This window comes from Pollicipes pollicipes, unplaced genomic scaffold (assembly GCF_011947565.3).
Source record: "Pollicipes pollicipes isolate AB1234 unplaced genomic scaffold, Ppol_2.1 Scaffold_2555;HRSCAF=2994_pilon_pilon_pilon, whole genome shotgun sequence".
NCBI classification, from domain to species: domain Eukaryota; kingdom Metazoa; phylum Arthropoda; class Thecostraca; order Pollicipedomorpha; family Pollicipedidae; genus Pollicipes; species Pollicipes pollicipes.
In genome coordinates this window covers 1,048,846-1,071,371 of record NW_023596136.1, presented here as the reverse complement: position 1 = coordinate 1,071,371, position 22,526 = coordinate 1,048,846, and the positions used below count along the sequence as shown (strand labels likewise).

Here is a 22,526-nt window from a genome sequence, read left to right as displayed (position 1 = left end):
ATAAGTTCTTCTCCCTCATGTGTAACGTCCCAAGCAGACTTACCAACGGTGTTTGATTGGATCTTAATCGCAATTGCCAATCTGGTCAATGACACGGAGGCCACGACTTTTTCGGATTTGTGTTTGCGCTGCTGTCACCACAGTGTGATTTGCTCTCTACGCGGACACCACCAATCAGAGACGATGTCTGCGCTGACATCGCCAATCAGAGGCAATGCCAGATGCAAATGTAAAATTGGGTAGCGCCTGCGAGCCATGCTTTGCTGGGAACGGCATGCTTAACGCAGGAAAACTGGTATATATCTTTCTTAAATATCTTTCCGGAATACAACAAACATGATGCAAGCGAGCGAAGTTAATCCCTCCCTGGTCGTAGGTACATGGTTTACCGCCAAACCACTTGATATGTCACAAGTAAAACCCTTTATTTATCGACCTTGCCTGTAACACGCGCCGAGAAGCGTGCATGCCCCGTTCTGACTCGGGCTTCTCTCCTGCTTCCGTCTGCAGGCGGTGCCTACGGCGGTTCTCGCCGGCGCCCGGCACCTGATGGCGGACCGGCCGTGCCCGGTCCGCCTGCTCGCGCTGCTGGTGCCGCTGCTGCTGCCGCCGGCCGGCGCCCAGGCCCTGACGGCGGTCACGCCGTCGCTCAGCGGCGACCCGCTGGCGGTGCTCGGCGCCGGCGAGGTCCGCACGCTCTCCGAGCTGACGGAGCGGCTGGGGCCGCGGCCGCCGGCGGCGGCGCCGGCCGCGCCGCCCCCGCCACCCGCGCCACCGGCACCGCCGGCCGGGGACGGCGGCGCGTGGCTGCCGCCGGGACCGCTGCTCCCGCGCTGGCACTGCTGCCATCTGTCGGCCGACCTGGCGACGTGGGAAGTGAGCTGCGGCGGCCGGCCGGCCGGCGGCTGGCTACGGCCGCCGCCCGGCTGCTCCTGCTGCAACGCCACCGACGGCCGCGGCGGGGAGCTGGACTGCGTCTGCCACGGCGAGGCAATCAAGGCTGTGCCGCAGACGCTGCCGCCGCCCGTCAGTCTCATGTGAGTGTACCGCCAGACCCTGCCGTCAGTTTCGTGTGAGTACGCCGACGGACTCTGCGGTCACTCTCATGTGAGTATACCGGCAGACCCTGTCCATCGGTCTCATGTGAGCCGTCCCACATGGTCACTATGGTCTATGATATCCATCCGCAAATGGTCACTAGGCACCCATGGAGGATTGCACACGACCATGAGCGTAGCACGCGACTCGAACATCACCGATCGTTTCGCACCAGTGATTCAACACCCCTCTGCTTGGCCGGCGATCGGGGGCATTGTATCGTGACCAGAGCTCCAATACTTCGCGGCGGACCCCGACAGCAAATCTACGGATTTGCCGCCCAAAGGAGCAGGCTTGTCTCGCGGTTACGGAGCATATGATTTACAATGAGTGTGCTTGGGGTCGTGGTGGCATCATCACGGATCTACCCGGTGGGTCCGTAAGCGGCCCGTGCGGGTTTGGTTTCTCCGCTTGAACCCTGACGACGGGGCATTCGGACTACTCTGGCATGTTTGCATTTCCCTTTATGGCGGTGCCTCCGGCAATAACTTATGGCGTACGACAGCCTGTGACGTCACCGCGGTTGCCGAGCTTCGCCGAGGCCTGCCGGTCACGTCTAGAACCAGCTGCGTTTCGCGGCTTCTGGTGTCTTGGCAGGGAGGTCGAGTCTCAGCTGTGTGCATGGGTGCGACGTCGGTTTTAAGGTATATCCGAATCTGAGATCAAATGTGACGGTTGAGTCCAGCAGCCAAGGAGCATCGGGTTCCCAGCATGCGCAGCCACGGCAGACATGGGCGCAGCAGGCCCGTGACAAAATGGCGCACGATTTAGCGATCAAATCCAGGTTTGGTCTGAATTAACGTGATATCCAGATAAAGCAGCGTGCATAAGTATTCTCATCATCACACTTGCATCCTCTTTCGGGCTGTTTCTGCTGAATCGCCGTGAGACGCCCTCGGCCAGACATCAGACATAATACGATTGCTCGTACCGCTCGCTAGCAGGTCCTACGACACCACCTGAAAGCTGTAGTGATTGTCCAGCGGACTCGTTTGGTGTGAGCGCTCTAGGACCGTGCGGCCAAACCGCCCGACAGCCTAATAGCCCACTGTATATGACCGGATGTGTGCTTGGTGTTTTCTTCTCTTCCATGACACGTTACATTTACTTGATATTACGCTTACATGACACGTTATGTGCTAAAGTTGTTGAGTGCATTTGCGAGGAACATCATGCATATAGATAAGACAGTAGTAAAAGCCTTATTCAGTATTTCAGTATAAAAGCGTGAGCACTATTGATAAGTGATTTCAATATCACATATGTGTGGTTCTTTTTTAAGGAGTCGTTACAGTCAAACACCCCTCGGAGGATTGTTCGCATTCAGAGATAAATATCCACATAAAACCCGTCGGCATTTAAGAAGACACTTCCAGCGGTGCCCCGGATCCCTGATGAGGCACCGCCCAGAGTCGTGACATAAATTTGAAGGAGATATTTGAGTCAATGATCCCTCAAATATCTACAGTCAAACTGATATTCGTTTCGATAAAGGCATGTGAAATATCAGCACATCCATCTCCCTGTTTTTCTACAAGGAATAAGGCTATTTCAACAGTCCTTTCTTTGCACGTGGTATGCGGTAAAAACATCCGCTTCTGAAAAACGGCGTCTAACGGCGTCTGTCTGGGGACTATATCTGTCTGGGTGGAGAGACATCCCACTCACAGCCCTTACCTGCTTGTACCCAACTAGTGTACGGTTGATAAGGTAATCCACTGCAGAGGTTCCGATTTCCTCCTATTGAAACCAACACATATGTTAAAAGGGGTATCCCACCTTTTTTTCCTACTTTTTCACGTATTGATGGATCAGATGCGTACGATTCGATAAGCAACGCTAGTGTCCTCGAAATCCTTCTGAATAGCTCAAAATTTATATTTGATGTAGCCGCTCCTTGGGGACAAATCTCGTTCGACTCCCTGCTCACCGCTGTGCCAGTAATGCAGTCCATTCTCCTTGCTTTTCCAACGTATGCGTTTTATAAGATTTGCAACACATTAATGAGTCTAAATATTTGTGCAATAAATGCTATTGAAAGCTTGACACATTCTGTTAAGACGAAAATGTACACGAATATGAAGCCTATTTTCCACGAATTCCGCGAAAAGACATTATGGTTTTTATTTCTCCCCTATAGCTTTTACCTCAGTAGCTCTTTTCGGGGCTCACAGTGACTTTGGAAATGGAAGTATTACATGGTCCATAGTGAGGTACCGGTTCAAACTTCAACCAGTACGCTTCTCGATGACAGACCGCTGCCGCCTGCTGGCCAATTACAAGCGTACTTTTATCCGCACCAGTAGACCTCACCGCACGGCGGGTGTCATGACGAAGGTGGTCGCGACTGCAGGGAGAAGGGTAGTGCTGTTATGAGGCCTTGTTTGTTAGGCGTATTTTGGTGTTTACACCGTAATTTGTACTCGACATTAGATAAAATTGATATACTCATTATAAAGTTTCCACGGCGCTGCAGTAACACTATCCAGTGTAATCATTAGACGTAACTAGTCCTGAGGTTTCACCGGAGTATGTTTTTGAAATATGCCCGAAAGAAGAGCACTCTCTATTAAGTACTTGGTTGTGGGGGATATTCGAGGATAACTAATACAGGCGACATGGAAAAGCATGTTTAAGTCATAATCTTACCGGTTCAGATCTTTGAGGCATAAAATATTACGTCGGATCACGCCTGCGTATTACTGCCATCTCCCTAACAGACGTTGCCTTGCACCGGAAAATCAGCTGCGTGCTTTGGCCGTCAACATTGTTCTGCCTCTGTTCCTGTAACTTATCGTTTCTGATTGGCTTTAACCGGCAACTAACCAGTAACTAACCGGCTCTTGCCGGCTCTGACCGGCAGCCAACCGGAAATAACTGGTCCATGCCCTGTCAGCGCCCGCCGAAGTCGCAGAAGCCTCGCGCTTTTCAATTTCCGTCCCGACTCTGGACGGTACCCCACCAAGGCTGCGGGGCATCACTGGATGTGACTGCTTGATACCGACGGCCTTTATATGGAGGTTTATTCTATACCTGTATTTAAACTGTCATCCGAGGTGTGTTTGGCTGTAAAGGCTTTCCTAAAAAACACACATATATTATATTGAAATTATTTGTCAATGGTGCTCACGATTTAAACCTTGAACGAAATCCTGACTCCTTTCCAAAGTTAGCAAGGACATCTCTAAAGAGCAAGATATGGTGTATACTGTCATAATCTGACGTAATTTGCTAGTGACGGTTTCTTTTGACGAGGCTCGTACGAGACGATTACACGTATCAGTGGTGCGCATAGGTGGGTATTCCATAGGTAAGCATTTCCCAACCGTTTTCAAAACAAATTGTCCGATGATTTGGAGATAATGCAGGTTCTAAATCCCTGTGGGACGTATCGCTCAAATGCTGAAATGTTCCCTTTTTACTCACAGTTGGCTTCTTTCAAGATATAACAATGCGTGTACTCATGCATATATTTGGTCAATGACATGGCATTTAAGGTCATCAGAGCCTTACAACCAACAGAATGCTGTTCTTAGTCATTGGCTATTAAATATTGCATTGTGCCCCTGAAGGTCCTCATATCTACTGATGGCGCAACCCATGATTACTGCATTCAAAATGCATGATTACGAGTTTCAACACGCGCTCGGGTGGGGAGGGGTCAAATTGGTCCCCCCGAAGGTCTTTCCAGAATGGTTTCCGAACGGCGCGGCGAAGCCGCGCCAAAGTTTGCATAGCTGTAGAAAATTGAATAGCGGATCGTTTGAAATACATAATTGAGATGAGCCTTGTAAGATAGCTGCCCTATAGCAGGTCAAAATCAGGCCATGTTTTCAGAGAAGACAATTTCACGGGAATTGTCCAATCTGATACAATAACGGAGTATTTGACGAAGCCATACACCTCTGAGATGCTTTCTTAAGCACCATGAATATTGAATAAGCAAATTACATTGACCTGTGGTCAGGTATGAAGGTTAGACCAAGGTCAAAATCCAACCTGATTTATTGCTCCAGGGCTTGCTGTATGGTATAGTTTGTGGTGCTCATTTCGAATATTTGACAGCACGAACCACATAATACATCTTTCACTGACTTCTTAGAGATCAGTACAGGTCATTGACCAAAGATGACCTGGGCCGAAACTTTGTTTTAGGAACACACCGCCTAGCGTAATCTTTGTCGCTTATTCAAATGCAAAACTCAGAGCAGTCTTGTCTGATTTTGGTCACCATAACCTTGTAAAGGTCAAACAATATCATTGACTTTAAATGGTCTGGTGAACTTTCGCTTAGAAACAGTTGTCTAGATTCTGGGGGCACTTTTGAGACTTATCTGGAATTTTACCTTGTTTGACCTTATTTGACCTGAAGGTAATGACCTAGGAAGTTAAAATTTTGACCGAAGTGAGTTCACGTACAAGTGAAGACACCCGATACATTTGGTGCTTTTAACTTTCTTAGTTCCCGAAATCTCGGGCGTGTCAAAATGACCCCCTCCCTCACCACAGCGAAGTGTATATAGCCGGCCACCCTGGCGCGTGTTAGAAGGAGCAGGACTCAAAACTTAGCCTGTGGGATTCTCAATGTCTTTTTCTAATAACCTGATCAGCCTCCTGTCTAAGATTTGCATATGATCATGGCGCCTGGCTGCTTTAGCTCGTTGTACAATATGACACACTTTAAGCTTTCTGGGGACGCCTTATATGTTGGCAAAACATGATGCATTCATGTTGGTGAGTATTAGACCCAACCTTTTGAACATACGGATTTCTGCGATCGGAGCGCACGCTAAACAGCGCTTTTCGCGTGAACCCTGACCCGTACCACCCGATAGTGAAATTTCAGGCCCATGACAGAATGTTGCAGTGAAAGCTTAACGCATCGCATTGCTGGGCACGGTCAGCCCTGCCCTCTGACGTCATCGGACATTGGACGCGGCCGTTGCCACCGGCCGCCGGCCATCCCAGTCAAGGGCAAATGGCGAGCGCCTGAAGAGACTTGAGCCCCCCTCGCCCCCCCCCCCCCTCCCAACAAGGCCGGGCGTGTATTGGATGGAACGCGCTCTTATTACTGAGCTACTGGGAGGGCCTGGACCATTGTGCCCTAGATGCATAGGCACGGGCTAATAGCCGGGTGCTTAGCTGTTACAAACAGCCGTTGTTACCAGCCACACTACGCATGCCCAATGCCGACCACCGCTCTCAGGCATGACGTTGCCAAAGTTCCAGCATCTCCAGTCCCGGCAGCTATCATGCCGAATGGATTTAGACTAATACAATGCTTCTACACCACTTATTGCTTAAATATTCAGACCTATGGAAAGACAGGTGCATCACTAGCGCTAATGCTGTGATCGCTTTGCTTTTTGTTAGCATTCTTTCGCGAATATCTTTTGCTAGGATGACTGTTTACTATTGTTAGATTGCGTGCTCTGGTCGCAACGCTATTTTTCGAAAATAATCATAGCTAACACATTCCACCGTTGGGATATTTCAAAATCCGTCTGCCCATTTTTATCTCTTTCTGCCAATCCTGACCACCGAAACGTAAACGCTCTTTTGACACATGTCTTTTGCTGTCTATGGTGCACTCGGGAGGGAAGAAACGTGGTCAAATAGATGTATTATGTGGATTCGAACGTCGCGTTACAGCAAAAACACTATGATTCCTGCTAAACGACTAAACGCAGTCCCAAGTGTGACTTCGCCACACTTACATGGTTGAGAAACGTCCTTGCGGGTGGGGGCTCGAGCACAAGCCCCCACCCACCAGCACAAAATAGTACCGGTTGGTGGTTGCTTTTACCTCCCATCTGCTTGGTATGGAGACGGATGAATGCATTGTTAATTAGGTGGCAATTTTCATGAACACTAGGTGTCTCCTGTTACCAAAATTATGCCAGCGTACCCAAATCAGATGCTACGGTATAACATTTTCATGAAACTCGACACAAAGCGTCTTAAGTTTTTAAGCACATGCAAAACAACGTGCAAATGCTGAAGAGAGCATCGTAGGATATACATCAGAGTATGCATCGTAACTTGTGCACACATCGAACAGCAATATACGTCAAAATTTGGGATAGAAACGCTCACATTCCATCCGTATCACCCCTCCTCATGCTTTTACTGTGCTCTGGAATTTCATCATTGACGACGCACATATATTAAAGCAGAAGTTAGGATCATGTTTTTAGAGCTGAACTCTATAAGCGTCCGTCGCATATACCATCCGACAATCTTACTGCCTGGCGTCGTTTTTGAATGCTCAAGTTTTGTATACATACTGCATGTTAGGAACATGCATTTTAGTATTGGTCGCTCCTATATAACCTCGGCTATTTGGATCACATTATCTATGGACGTCTTTTAGCATAGCTAAGAACAAAAAGCCAGGGCTTCCTCTAAGGATTTTTGACTCATGGGCTACTCGGAGTGGCGTAGCTAGAACACGATGACCCCTGGAGGGAAGATGGGCTCAATCGGAACTATAAAACACCAATCACTTCGCTTTGCAATTCAGGCAATATGTGACCCTCCTCAGCAAAAATTCATGCTTACCTCGCTAAATGGTGGCAAACAAATAGCTTCCGCTCCACTCACCGTAATTCTAAAAAATCCACAGCTTGCCGCTGATTGGTTATGGTGCTAGGGCATCAAATCTAACGGCAGCGCTGGGATTGAGCTTTGCAGAGCCATCAATGTAGTCGCCAGATTACGCGCTACGTTACGCTAACTAGACGCTACCTAGTTACCCATTTAGGTCAGCTGCAGAGTGTACTTATGTACGTGAACTTGGAAATGCATAGTGTACGCCAGGCTCAAAACCGCACTTTCCTCATTCATACCAGGATCCTCCAGATTCCCACATAGGGGTGATTCTAGGCCCGATCTACTAGGGGCAGTAGGTGGTTTGTTTAGGTTTGTTTCTTTTCTCATTTTACTTCCGACGTGGCCTCTACATACGCCATGCGAGTCACACCATAGACAGTCCCCAGCTGACCGGCTTGCCGTAGATTTATAAGTTTGCGATGGACGCCTCGGCCACCAGATTAGCCAGCTGGCGTGTGGGTGGGAGTTGTTAAAGTTGCATTCGCGTGTAGTCAAACCATGTGTTTGGGCTGCAGAGTTGCACTCAGACAGCTATTCGGCCACGATTATAGATTTTTACAAAGGCCGACCTGATTGGACAAGTTCTATTCTCAGTCGCTTTTTTAATCACAATTGAATTATTAGATGTGACCTAGACACGTACGTGTTAACCATCTGCAACTATCCAAACGGACTGGAGAAACGTGTTTGGTTTGATCGCAGGGCAGCAAAAAAGAAGATATAACGGCTAGCTATTTTTGGTCTCAAGGAAACACTGGAAATGCTATCACATCTGATGTCCATATATTCAATATTCACTAACTTTACAGGGTAACCAGATGGCACATCAGCAACCCTCTGGCCACTGCACCGCCTGGCAAGACCTTGGAGAATTTCCCGGGCCAGGCAGACCTTAGAAAATGTACCAAGATTTGAGAGAATTGAATGTAGTCCTAGGATCTTGACATAAATTCAAGATAATTTGTTTGCATTTCAAAAGATCATTGCATAGTTGCTACTCCAAATCTAACAGGAATCTAATTGTGGAGCACTGCACTGCTCTCATTAGCCATCAGCGGGTCACAAAGTTGGAAGGCCTCTAGCAGCCGACCTAGGCACCAGTTGCCCGCAAACCGCCTTGAGTTCACATATGACACACACGGCCAGTTCACATATGACACACACGGCCAGTTCACATATGACACACACGGCCAGTTCACATATGACACACACGGCCAGTTCGCATATGACACACACGGCCAGTTCACATATGACACACATGGCCAGTTCACATATGACACACACGGCCAGTTCACATATGACACGCGTGGCCAGTTCACATATGACACACACGGCCAGTTCACATATGACACACACGGCCAATTCACATATGACACGCGTGGCCAGTTCACATATGACACACACGGCCAGTTCACATATGACACACACGGCCAGTTCACATATGACACACACGGCCAGTTCACATATGACACACATGGCCAGTTCACATATGACACACACGGCCAGTTCACATATGACACACATGGCCAGTTCACATATGACACGCGTGGCCCTGCTTGGTCGGCTCACTTCGCTGCAGATTTCACCATACTGAAAAATATCAGGCGAACGCAGCTCTTCAGCGTTTGTTTCTCATTCTGGCTTTCGACAAACACTGGCGACGCACAATTCGGTGGGATTAACCACCCTGGAGATCGATAGGTGATAACACTTTCAATCGTTGTAGAAGAAAGCTGATGAACCAGATTTGCTCGGCTAATGGACCATCTTTGAGCAGCCTGGTGAGTCACTTGGCCCACCAGTTAACGAACTACACGAAGCTCTGCAGCAAGCACCCAAACTGATGTCATCATCACCCTTGGATATGGTCCCAGCGGTTCGCATGTATCACACATCACCTGTATGCAATCATCTGTCATGCAACAAACCGTAACGAGCTCACTTCAGTCAAACATCGGGCGAATAAAGCTAAAAAACAGACGGTACACTTGCTTTGAACAGTCCATATTTATCTTCCTTGCCCAACCCAAACCTCGCGCCTCATCTGATTCGTATAGCATCCCTTGGTCACCATTGTTCGCAACCAATCTCCGCGTCGCAGTTCGTCATACGCAAAACCTTTTGCGAAAGTCATCATCGATAACCTAGCTGCACGCATCTTCGCAAGCACACATTCGGATCCGCAAGATCTAGTGATCAGAAAGCTTTGCACGTTCGCAAAAACTCGTATCCGCAATTCTGCGCACTATGTTTTTTAGCGCATTTCTTGGCATACGCATATTGATGTCACGTTTCGTCGTGTATGCGTTTCTTCGTATCGTATTTCTTCCTATGCATGACCCTGTGTCGCATTTCATCGTGCTACCTTTCCTCGTGCATGTGTTTCTTTGCCCCGCATTTTTTCACGTACGCAGGGCTTTGTATGGAAACACATGGCAATGTGAGCAGACCCGTTATTGGGTTCTTACTTTCCTTGATGTTCGTTGCCCGTTCTCGCTATTCTTTTGTTTGTAGGCTGCTCAATAATAGCTCCCTGCTTTCTTTTTTAGATTTTCCGAGCTTTCTGAGTCTTTTTGTCCATAACCCGTCCCTAAAGCTCAGTTAGTAAAGCGTGGACCACTCGCACCATTGTGACACAAACACTTGAGTTCGCATCACGCGAGACCTTGACACCTATAATGATATGGAGACCAAAGTTCACAATGCTGTCAGACAGTTTTGGCAAGGATTCTCCCAATTCTACCGGGGTCAAGGCAGATACCTTGAGACAAAAGCCCTGGGTATCCTGACTCCGGATGTTTCTGATATCTTCCCCGCGTACAGCACAGCGTACGTAAGCAAAACACGACTTAAGTAACTCTCCAAGCACTGATGAACCACACCAGTCACCGTTTGGTGGAAGCGCGTGGGATCCTGACGATATTGAGCAGACTGGTTGACCAGCCGGGACCCAGCACACAAACCATCCATGGTGGTCTGGGAGTCAAGTGGGGATTCTATGGAACCATATCTCAGTATGCAAGCGGGCAGCCAGTGAGGAGGATGTAACAATGACCGAAAAAGGACTATTTTGTGCACCAATGGTCCATTTCAAGCTCTCATTCGACAGCTGATTGCTCTGGCCGAATAGCTTATGTCATCAGCTAGGCTATTCAGACGCTGTGCGTCAAATATATCCGCGAAACTGCAGATATATCGGGAGAAGAGAGTAGACGGATCGGAGCGCAGGTCAGCCGGTTGAAGCCGACAGTCTTGACTGCCTCGGGAAGCATTCATGTGGAAGCTGATCATCAGCTTTGTCTTGAGATGGTGGACGTAAAAAACGTTGCTACTCTGACAGACACCAAGAACAGTGCGTCTTGCACTGTATGCAGAGCAACACCGATGTGAATGAATGACCTGAATGCGTTATCAGCCCTGCTCGCAAGGAGGGCTACCAGCTCGGTATACCGACGATGCACTCTTGGATTCGTATTTTCGAGTGAGTCATTCACATATCCTATCGGTTGCTAGCTCAGACCTGGGCGTTGGCACCCAAATGTAAAAGAACCGTAAATGAGCGAAAGAAAGTGGTGCAGCGGCATTTTCGAAAGGAGATGAGCTTGGTGGTGGCTCAGCCGAGAGCGGAGGAAGCGGTACATCAAACGAGGGGGGGAAAACGACACATCAAACGAGGGGGGAAGCACATCAAACGACGACAGCACTGCGCGTCGTGCATTCCGAGAGTTCAGCGAGCTCGGTGAAGTGACAGGTATTGTCCCGAGTCTTCTTCATATATTCGCCGTTATCCTGTCTGCTCTGTCTTCATTCTCGCCCATCAACACCCAGCAGTACGCGCAATATGCCACGAAGACGACTCAGTTGTTCCTGTCATTGTAACTTTGGTGATATATGCCCTCGTCTGTGCACAAACTGCTGGGTTATGGAGCAGATGTGATCGAGCCATTGTTATTGCAATTTGGATGTACAGCGGGGAAATGTAGGAACCCAGACACAAACAGCCTGTCGGATGAGACACGCCGGGAAGACGTCCAGACAGGACCCCATAGTGGACCAGTTCCACTACCTGCTGGCGATCAACGGTCCACGCGTCGTCAGCATTATCGAACTCGACATCGGCAGACCCAGGCGCCGACGCCGGCCCTTCCAGGTCAGTTCGAGTGCAAAATATATTAGTGCACTCTTCAAGGACGTCGAAATGGGCAATAACGACACAAATGAAGATGAGGGGAATGTAGTGACGTGGACGACGAGGAGGAGAAGGCATTTTCGATCCGTTTAAAATTGGGCAAATACATACTGTAACTAGATAGCTTTTTACGCCGTTGCATATTTTTAGTTTGTCTATTTTGCTTTTGTTCGCTTTGTCTTTGTGATACAGCTCATTCTTACGACTTAAATTCATAATATCTCACTCTTTCAATCTGGTGTATAATCAGTTATGTATTCGTGTTCAAACGTTTAATGTGTTGCGAGTCGAATGAACCAGCCGACAGAAAGACATGACACGGGGTGTAACCATTAAGGGTGCGCTTTCGTGCACATGCTTCATATTTATATGATATTGCAATGCGTATCCTGTCCGTTGATTGTTTTTATGTTGTGTTAGCTTTCGTGGTGTCAAAAGGAATATGTGTCAAGGACGTGAAGAAAGTGTCGAAACCACCCGGAACATCATATGTTGAGCTTCCTTTAACACGCGCCTAGGTGGCCGGCTACATACCCTTCGCTCGGTTTGGGGGTCAATCTGACCTCCCTGAAATCTCAGGAACTAAGAAAGCTAGAGATACCAAATTTACAGGGTGTGTTGACCTGTACGTGAACTCATTTAGGTCAAAATTTCAGGATCCTAGGTCATGGCCTTTGTGTCAAAAAGGTCAAACAAGGTCAAGTTACATGTTAGTCTCCAAAGTGCCCCCAGAACCTGGATAACCGTTTCTAAGCAAAAGGCCACATGCTCATTCAAGGTCAGTTACCTTGTTTGACCTTTTGAAGGTCAAGGTGACCAAATCATACAAGATTGCTTTGAGTTTTGCATTTAACTAAGCGACGAAGATTAAGCTAGGCAGTACGCTCCTAAAACAAAATGTTGACCTGGGTCATTTTGTCAATCACCTATTCTGACCTCTAAAAAGTCCACAGAAAGCATATAATGCGGTTCCTGCCATCAATAAATTCGAAATGAGCACCAGAAAGTATCCCACATTGCAAGTCCTAAAGTAACAAAACAGGTTGGTTTTGACCTTGGTGTGACCTTCATACCTGACCTTAGGTCAATTTAATGTGTTCATTCAACTGTTGTGTTGCCTAAGAAAGCATTTCAGAAGTGTACGGCCTCGTCTAACACGCTGTTGTTGGATCAGATTGAAGGATTCCCTGACATATGGCCTGCACTGAAATCATGGCCTGACTTTGACCTGCCATAGGTCAATGCCCATGCAAGGTAGATCTAAATTGTTGATGCCAAACGATCTGCTATTAAATTGTTAACAGCTATGCCAAACTTGGCGCGGTTACGCCGCGCCGTTCGGAAACTATTCTGGAAAAAACCTTCGGGGGTGGTCAATTTGACGGATGCGTATTGAAGCGTCCAGAGTTCATAAAGTCCAGTGGTCAAAAGTCCACAATCGTAGCATCAAGGGTTCATAAGGCCTAAAAAACGTCCAAAACCCCTGGATAGAGGAGAATCAAAAAGTCCAGTGTTCATTAAGTCCAGTGGTCATAAAGTCCAGTGTTCATGAAGTCCAGTGTTCATTAAGTCCAGTGTTCATAAAGTCCAGCGTGCGTGACATCCACGGCTTAGGATGCTGTCGCACTTCCTCACAACCCTTCACCTATTGGTTCGGATATTGCCAGATAGAGGGCTCCCGGAGCCGATTTTGCCCACCTCAGCCGACGAGTGACGTCATGCGGTACAGTGCTGCCCAGTTAAACCACTGTGCATGGATATGGACAACGTTTTGTTTGAGCGCACAGACTTTGCCGCGTCAGCACGCCCTTGGCAGCAGGCACATTACAAATTCAAAACTTCTATTTTTTCCTTGTTTTCCTCTTTCCCTTTCTTCCTCTTCTAATTACAGATTCTTTTATACGCTCTGACAAACTGGACTTGTTTTCAATTCCACATGCCTTTACTCTCAACAAGAGAGGGTGGGGGCTGTCTCATCAGCTGAATCCGGACACTACCCCCTGGTGAGACACGTTCAATGGTACAGCTTACTCATTTCTTTGATTAAGTGCGTTTTAAACGGGCGTGGTTTCCCAAAATACGTTGGTTGGCTGAGCGATGAAAATACAACGAAGAGTACCGCGGTAATGATATACCAACGAACTGGTTTCTCACCGAATTTGGCTCACTTTCTCACAAATCTGCAGGCTGCAACCAAGTTACAGCGGGGGGTGAAACCCATGCAGCTGAATAGGGAGCCGCCCTCCTGGTTGCAAGTAAATAGGAAGTAAAAAAGCAAACGTTGACTGTAAATGCATTCAACTGCCTCCCAAACGTCACGCAAAACACTGCGCACGTGCCGCGCTTAAAGGCTCTGTTGATTCACCATCTGAACAGCGGAGCCGAGTGTATGTGGCTGATCTGGTTTGCGATAGATAAGCTGAATGAATTGGGAGAATTGTGAGCTTCTATTCGCCATCCACCTCATCAATCTTGAAGCGCTTTCTTCCTTTTACGCTTCAGAGCTTCCTAAGTATAGAATTTGGGGCCCAGCAACACCAGTCTGGAGTTTATCGAGACGGGTGCAGTTCGCGCGGCAAAGGGGCGATGGCGGCACGGTGTTTAGTGGTTAGAGTGCTCATCTCTGGACTTCTATATCCTGGGATGGAGTGCTCGCCACACCACTACCGCTTCACACGTACCTAATGCCTGATAAATGCGTAATAGAGGCGTACCGCCTCAAAATAGCCATAGCAGCCGGTGAGACATGAAGCCCCAATCGGTATTACAGCCAGTCCCGACAACCAAACGGCCACCCGCCAGATTCACAGTCAATGCGTCCGCTCAATCACTGTCTATATGTGGGAGTACTAATGTGCATTCGGTTCGACGAGGAGTTCGGACACACAGGCCAGCCCAGAGGCTGCTCGACGGTCCGGCCGGCAGTCATGCCCGCGGCGGGCCGGCGGACGAGGCAGCCCGGCCGCCCCAAAAACGCACTCACGCGCGTGCCGTCCCTCGCCCAAGAACCGAACCCCGCCACACGCGCGCGGGGCCTGTCCGTGGAGCAGCCCGTCCGCGGTCAAAACGCTGCCAGCTCAGTCGGGCGCGCCGCCATCTTCGTGTCAGAGCCCGAGGCCCCTGACTCGGTTTCACTCGGTTCGCCGCGGTACATGTCCCGGCGGACCGGACATCTGGACGTTTCGGACATCTCGGGATTTCGCTCCTGCTGGACCGGAGCCGCCCCTCCCACCTCCTCCTTCTTGACGTGCGCCTTAATGGAAGAGCCTCATGTCAGTCAGGAACCAGTCCCAGACAGGGTCCCTCTGCCCGTTTTCTCTAGGGCCCAAATGCGTCGAACTGGGATCTCTGTGCTATTTGTTAAAACCTCTACTCTTAGCACCTTTTTGAAACGGTGAGTGGCTTTGCGTTGATCCAGGGTCAACCATCCCGGTCAGAGGGTCTTCGGCGTCAGAGAGGGGACCAATGTATAAATGTATAATGTGAAGTAATAGCAACCGATTGGCAACCTGAAAGGGGACTGAAAGGTCCTTCAGCCTCAATCGAGAAATGCATGGGGTCTCGAGCATTGGCTGACAACTCTATTGGGGTCTGGCTGCTGAAGGGGGCGGGGGGTGGGGCGGTGAGAGAAGATCGAGGGGTCCAGGAACCCCTTGGGAGGAGCTCTTTTCGGAACCGTGAAGTCCAAAAAAGACCATACTGAATGAGAAGAGCAAAAATATTGCCAAGTAAAAATTGTGGCAAAATCGTAGCAGCGTCTAACAGTCCAAGAAACTCTCTCTGGTAAACTTGTGGACCCCAACTGGCCGCTCAGTCGGGACATGCGGTTAAGTCATGCATCAGATTTCGCGCCAGGTGGCTGTCTAGAATCGGCCAAGACGAAGGGCCATTGGAGGTTAAGTCAATCGGATTTGTTATCGAAAATTAGCTTCAGTCCATGTCCTCGTTCACTAACGACAGTCTCATGGCATGGCAGTGAATACACCTTCAAAAATACTTATGTCTCAAAAACACTGCCACGCCAAATGCTCACATACATCATATATGTTTCCGTGATTGACGGTGACAAGTTATTTAGATGACTTTTTAGGTGAAAATGACAGCATATCGTGCAATTTTCTGCTTCTTGTGAAGATGTCTAGCCTCCGGAATATCTGGCCGAATCATGACCAAAGTGACATAATGGGAGAGCTTTGGCACCCACAGATCGGAGTGCAAAAGTGTGGATTCATGCAATGTTACGCTCAGGAAATATGTGGCTGATAGTAATATCCCTTTTGCATGTGCGTTATACTTATGTTTAAGTACCTATGCTCGCTGTATGTCTTAGCCATCGCCCTGATTCGCCGTTTTGCATAACTCTGACTGATGGGGGGAGGGGGGGGGGGTTGATGCGACCCTCCCCCGGCGTTTCCAAGCTTATAAAGACAGAGCTTACCGAGAACAGCAGTATATTGTTCTGAACACGATCTCACGATCGGCGCTAGTTTTTATGTTGTTGACATGTCAAAAGTCGAATTTTACAGAAAACCGCACTTTGTAGTTTCATTTTATGTCGACGAGAACAAGCCTTGCAGTGAACCGAACCTTAAATTAGCGTGTGTCTTTTGAGTCTTAGCGTTGTCTTAGCGTGTTCGTTTGTAATATGCACATTTCGTTTCATTGTTTTGCTACGTCCTTCGTAATGAAGGTAGGAACACAATGTGCTCGGGGCAAGGGCGGCAGAAAGCACTTTCAACGGTGCTTATTGCATTTGCTCTTGAAATGGGATGTGCAATGAAGTATACAATAGACGTCTAGCAGCGGGCCGTATGCAGCAACACAGCGTGCGTACCTGTCCGCGTGCGTACCTGAACCACTGATGGTATCTGTTGACTTGAAGGAAACATGCGCTTGGAGCCTGCGTGGGGAGAGTTTGGAGGCACCATGGCCCAGTACACAGGTCTCGTGCGAAGAAGACGCCAGCTAGATAGCATGTACAGACAACACTTTTCGGAACATAGAATTGGGTTTTGCGGTCATAAACACAACACGGTATATATTCAGACCCGCACTGAAGTGACATGAATGGGGCTTACGCGAGGAGCCGAATGGCAAATTAGGAAGAAATAACGGGCTACGCTTTGGGTCGATGAGGCGATGAGGTGTGTGTTGTCAACCGGCCTTGACCAATGGCGGATCCAGAGTGGTAAGGGGTGGGGGTTGGATGGGGCTTTCCGCCCTGATAAAATCCTGGGTCGGACCCATGGGCAAGGAGGCACAAAACCGTCCTTGCGGGGCGACGTCATTTGGATTACCAAGGGGTACTAAATCAACGTGGGCCATTTACAAAGCCCAAAGCCATAATTTAAAAGGGCGCCAAAATTCAGCGACATTCCAATCGGTGTGCTTTTCACTTTGGAAAAATTCTGAATCGGGGAAGGGACACCCTGTTCAAGAAAACAGGCACCAACAGCCTCCGTTGTCATCGGGGCTTTACGACGCGTCGTCACAATGCCCGTGCTTCTCCATTACCGAAATTCTGCATCGGCCCATTCGGCCAAACGAAACCTTTCTTTCGGACCTTTCATATCCAACAAAAATCCTCGTATTCCAGCCATTAAGTTTTAATATTCTTATGTATGCAGTTTGTATACGGGAACCTAGCTACTGCGCACAGCCCTAGAAAACTAAGCGTGCTTTGTATGAAAATACGTGGAGCTTGTTCATCTTCGTCGGATCATGGTGGATTCTGTCGTTTTAAGGCTAACTATTTTGAAGAAAACATGGCAGCGTACACATGAAATGCTTGCTAAATGTCATCAAAATCAAGCACTTGATTCCTAGCTTATACACGGTTAGCCGGGTAGCTGATGAGATCAGCTGATGGTTGAGGACTAATACAGAATTTTACTTTGTCTGTTGCAAGGGAATACAGAATATCCCATCATTGAAAAGATATTAAAACGTAACGTAGAGATATAACAATCGTCACAACTTCAATAAGCAATTGAAATAATATGCACGACGTCGGCGGCGTGTAAAATTATGCCCGACAGTGACAATAGCGAATTAATCGGCGTGATCGCCGTAGCCGCAAATTCAGTCATCAGTAGGTAAGAAGTAAAGCCCCAATACAAATTATTAAGATTTGGGTACCCGTCAATGGCGTAGGCACTCCTATACTATGGAAAAACCCGAGACCAAAAAGGACGGCATCTGAGCAATCAAAACTGCCGTGGCAGGCCAACAAAGAAGCTCCAATGAACAGTGAATGGTCCTCATAAGAAGCGAGAAGAACCTAACACCTATATGGTGTGACCCTTGAATGATCGGGGGCACCCTGGCAGGCAAACATATAGGGTTCGGCCGGAGTACAGGATCCCCTGAACAAAGGGCACTAGCCGAAGATAAGTGTACATGAATTAACACCCTTGTGTGATCAAGAGTGCCCGGACAGTTTAACAGAGAGAGCTCTGACGAGTGAAGGGTCCTCAGCAAATAACCTCAAAAAGGGAAAGAGTCAGAGGTCAATGAAGAGGGACCCTGAGCATCGAGTGTCCCGGAGCGTTACCTTATATGGGGCCCCAGTAAAAGCACGGGGTCTTCTAAGCAAGTGGAAATAACCCGATACCAATATGAAGGGCCCCTGAGCAACCGAGCGTATCCTAGTATTTGGGGCCCAGGCAGCAGCGGCGGGGCAGGAGAGCCCTCTTACCCCGCGGGTGCAGCGGTGCCTGCCGGGTCCGCGCCGCCCTCCATGTTTCCGGCCGCGCCGCCGCCAGGCGCATCTGCGCCCAGTCCACCGGTAAGCCTCGGGGCGCGGCCGTACCCAGGCCGGACACAGCCACCAGGCGTCTCGGTAATTTATAGTAACCATGATTGACTGTACGCATCACGTCATCATCAGCGGAATGCCACGTTGACTGTGCCATTTGTTGACAAGAGGAAAATAACGACAGGATTCAAAAATGCTTCTATAGTGTTATCTAGCGGCAGAAATCCTAACTAGCCTGGTTGCCATGGATACTGGACATTTTGTACACTAAACTCTACGATCTAGGCTCTGCAACTCTAGACTTTGCGTCCCTGGACCTCATGAGCGCCCCCAATGGACACGGAATTGGACGTTTTCTGGACGTTATGAACACTGGATGCTGCGATCCTGGACGATATGAACACTGGACGGTGGGATCCCGAACTTTTTTATGGCTCCCAATTTATTTTTGACCCCCACCCGAGCGCGTGTTAAAGGGAATGTTCCACATTAGCATGTGGTTTTGAAATGAAGCAGCCATCTTGAGGACCTTTTGGTGCCGTCCACAATCCTGCCCTTCTTGAAATTTAAATCCCTCTTCTTTTAGCTAAACGGCCGCGGAAATAAGGAAAGGTTGATCGGGGAGAGTATTTCAAAGTCACCCTGGTACTCATGACGTCATAATAACGTCATTTGAATCCTACCACTCCATAAGTCATGCAGCGATCGAGGTCAAAGAAATATAATTGTCGAGACGCTCATATCTGGCGTTCGTGAGTGCCATTTTCAGGTATAACGACCGTCAATGGGAATGTTTTGCAAGTTGCGATGACGTAACCAAACCATGACACATTGAGGAGTATATTAACTGAGCAGAAAACTGTTCTGTCTAGAGCAGTTTTTCGACTTAAGAGTATACCAATAGTTATGAGTGAGCTTGTTTCATCATATCTGATGCTGACTTTAATGCCTCCAAATCCGAAACATTTCGTTCAACGTGTTTATTGTCGTCATCAACATGCCTCTTGACGTACCTCTGTCATTTTGTCTGTTATGTAGGTTTTAGATGGGAAATAGGACTCAGCATTCTTCCACGCTCTGGTTGCTGTGTTCCAGGAGTTGATTTTTGGCATGTTATAAAGAATGGCGCTTTTGTGATTCAGTTCAACTCAGTTAAACAAGTGTTGCCATCCGAAGGGCCAGAGTGTGGCGTTTAGTGATAAAGGGGCACGTGACCCTGACTTTGTCACAGAACAACTAAAATGCACATCTGACATTCATATGAGCCCTAAATTATGTTTATACATGAATTGGCTGCCGAGCTAGATGTTTCGGCCGCCTCTGAACTCGAATTAGCACAGTGTGCAACGTTCTCGGCACTTTGCATTCGTGCCAACCGCACATTACACGCTATGGAGTTTTCCATGTGACATCGGACATCTGCAGTCGCTGGTGACATACAAACAACTAGAAGGCAGTTTTCGATTTAGGTTGGTTTCAACAAAGTGCATGTGCATGAACCAGGTCAACAAATACATGGTAACTTGTCTAGCTGCGCGTCGGACAAACCAAGGATACGTGACTCGATTTCCCGCTGTGCCTGCTCTTCCCGCCAAGGTGAGAGGGACGCCATAGTCTGAGTCTGGCTGCGCGTCGGACAAACCAGGGATACGTGACTCGATTTCCCGCTGTGTCTGCTCCCTGTCTGTTTCCCGCTGTGCCAAGGTGAGAGGTCGCCATAGTCTAAGTCTAGGCAGTCATTTGAGCCATAGAGTCAAATGAGTCATAGTCTATAGCCTGAGCAGCTGAGTGCGTTGCAAAGCCCCAATGGCACCCGACCAGCAAACGCGAGCTTTCAGTATCATGTGATAGCAAGATTTGCTTACAAGCCGTGCGTGCGAGCGTACCTATCAGCGCCAACATTGTGAGCTGAGGGTGCGGAAACTGTGACACGAACAGCTGGGCAAGCGAAGCAGCGGTATGCGTCGGCCTGAGAGTCAAGAGGTGTGTGAGAGACATGTGGTGAGCAAGGTAGCATACAAGTTAACGTGGGGCTCTCAAACTGAGGTAGATGGGCGCACGTCGTGAGGCACAGCATCCGCGCATTTCTTTGGATTTGGGGATCAGGCACGAGCTCTACGCAACTAGGACACTTGAACCATTAACCAAATAATTACAAAGATGGATCAGTGCGGTGAAAAAACTGAGGATTTGAGAGGAATGCGATGGAATAGTTATTATCATGAATAAATGCTGTGGGGAGAATTCAGTATGCGAAACAATGGGCAAGGAACGAGTGTGACGTACGTAACTAGGCATATGAAGAAATGCGTAACGAACAAATGTGACGCGAAGAACTGCGTATGAAAAGAAATGCGATGTGAAGAATTGCTTAAGCTAATGCTTATGTGCGCAAAGTAATATAAAGCATGTGTGATGTGATGTGCGTGATGAGAGAACCGTGAGTGTTTAATAAGACATGTAGCGCGAAAAATATGTACAAGGTTGGACGAGTAAAGTATTGCGTCCATGCAGTTTTGTGCGGGGGTTATACTGGGACATGCGATACAAAGTTGATCTTGCAGCTTTCTTGATGGCGTGCCTCTCAAAAAGCACTCTTATACTCACCTAAGCATCATGTAGGCGGGGGGGGGGGGGGGAGGGCGCTGAAATGTTGACAGGCTGTGTGAAAATCATCGCGTCGGAAAAGACGTCAAGTTTGAAGACGAAAGCTGCAGTCGTTCGGAATGCGGCTGCCAAAACCGCAGGGCGACGTGGGGTCAATCTGACGTTGCGCACGAGAACAGGTTCAGGTGCGAATGAACGCTGTCGACGGGGACAGCAGTGTTTGCGATTGCTCCGTCTTCATTAGTGACTCATTGGCCGCAAAACGCTTGCAAGATTGCATCTGCGCACTGCTGTGCCCCCGCTCGGCCACGCGCCACAACTGTGCCCCCCGCCCCCCGCTCGGCCATGCGCCATTGCTGTGCCCCCCCCCCCCCTTCAGCTATGCGCCACTGCTGTGTCGTCCGCTCGGCCAGGCGTCACTGCTGTGTCCCCCGTTCGGCCATGCGCCACTGCTGTGCCCCCCGCTCGGCTATGGGCCACTGCTGTGCCCCCCGCTCGGCCATGCGCCATTGCTGTGCCCCCCGCTCGGCTATGCGCCACTGCTGGGCCGTCTGCTCGGCCATGCGCCAGTGCTGTGCCCCCCGCTTGGTCAATTCCCTCTGCTGTGCCGTCCGCTCGGCCAATCGCCACTGCTGTGCCGTCCGCCCGGCCAGGCGTCACTACTGTGCCTTACCTGTGGCTGGTGTCCTATTTCAGAACGCTGACTGGCACCGGCATCCGTCAGATCGAACGGGACGACTTCCTGCCGTACGCCCTCCATCTCCGTGACATGTGAGCAGCCAGGCCGGCCGACATCAGTATTCCAGCTCGGGTGTCAGTAGATTGAAGTGGCGCACGATCCATGTGTTGGGTGATTTGACGTCTAGAACTTGGACCATCCGTTGAAAGTGGGAGGTCAACGTCTGGAATTTTCAGCAGGAGACGAGAACGACCCGTTCCAGAAATACCACGAGGTAGCGCAAACGCTCTAACTTCTGGACGTCATCCGCATCTTGCAAAGAAAGCCATTTGAGCATGCTTATTTTTAGAACGCTTTTTAAATGCAGATCATGTTTTATGGAAGCCTCAAGTTGAGGCACACGGCATTGACTGCAAGTCTTGGGCCGGTGCCTTGTGATATATTTTCCCGGTTATCAGTAAACAAACGTAATTCGACTGAAAAAGGTCCGCTGCCCTAAACGTCTTTTAAGCGTGTGAATGATTCATGCTGACTCAAAAGTTACCAACTGCGCTGACGTCTAAAAAAGTCAAGAAAGGTATAAA

At 48.9% G+C, this 22,526-nt stretch overlaps 1 protein-coding gene across 1 annotated transcript in view; it reads left to right on the top strand.

The window, feature by feature from the left end:
- Positions 1 to 22,526, top strand: part of LOC119107281 (follicle-stimulating hormone receptor) — a 66,467-nt gene that overhangs the window by 4,459 nt on the left and 39,482 nt on the right. The window contains exons 3-5 of the mRNA XM_037230704.1: positions 625 to 687; positions 967 to 1,037; positions 21,960 to 22,034. Of these exons, the coding sequence (XP_037086599.1) occupies positions 625 to 687; positions 967 to 1,037; positions 21,960 to 22,034 (209 nt within the window). The remainder of the gene's footprint in view (positions 1 to 624; positions 688 to 966; positions 1,038 to 21,959; positions 22,035 to 22,526) is intronic.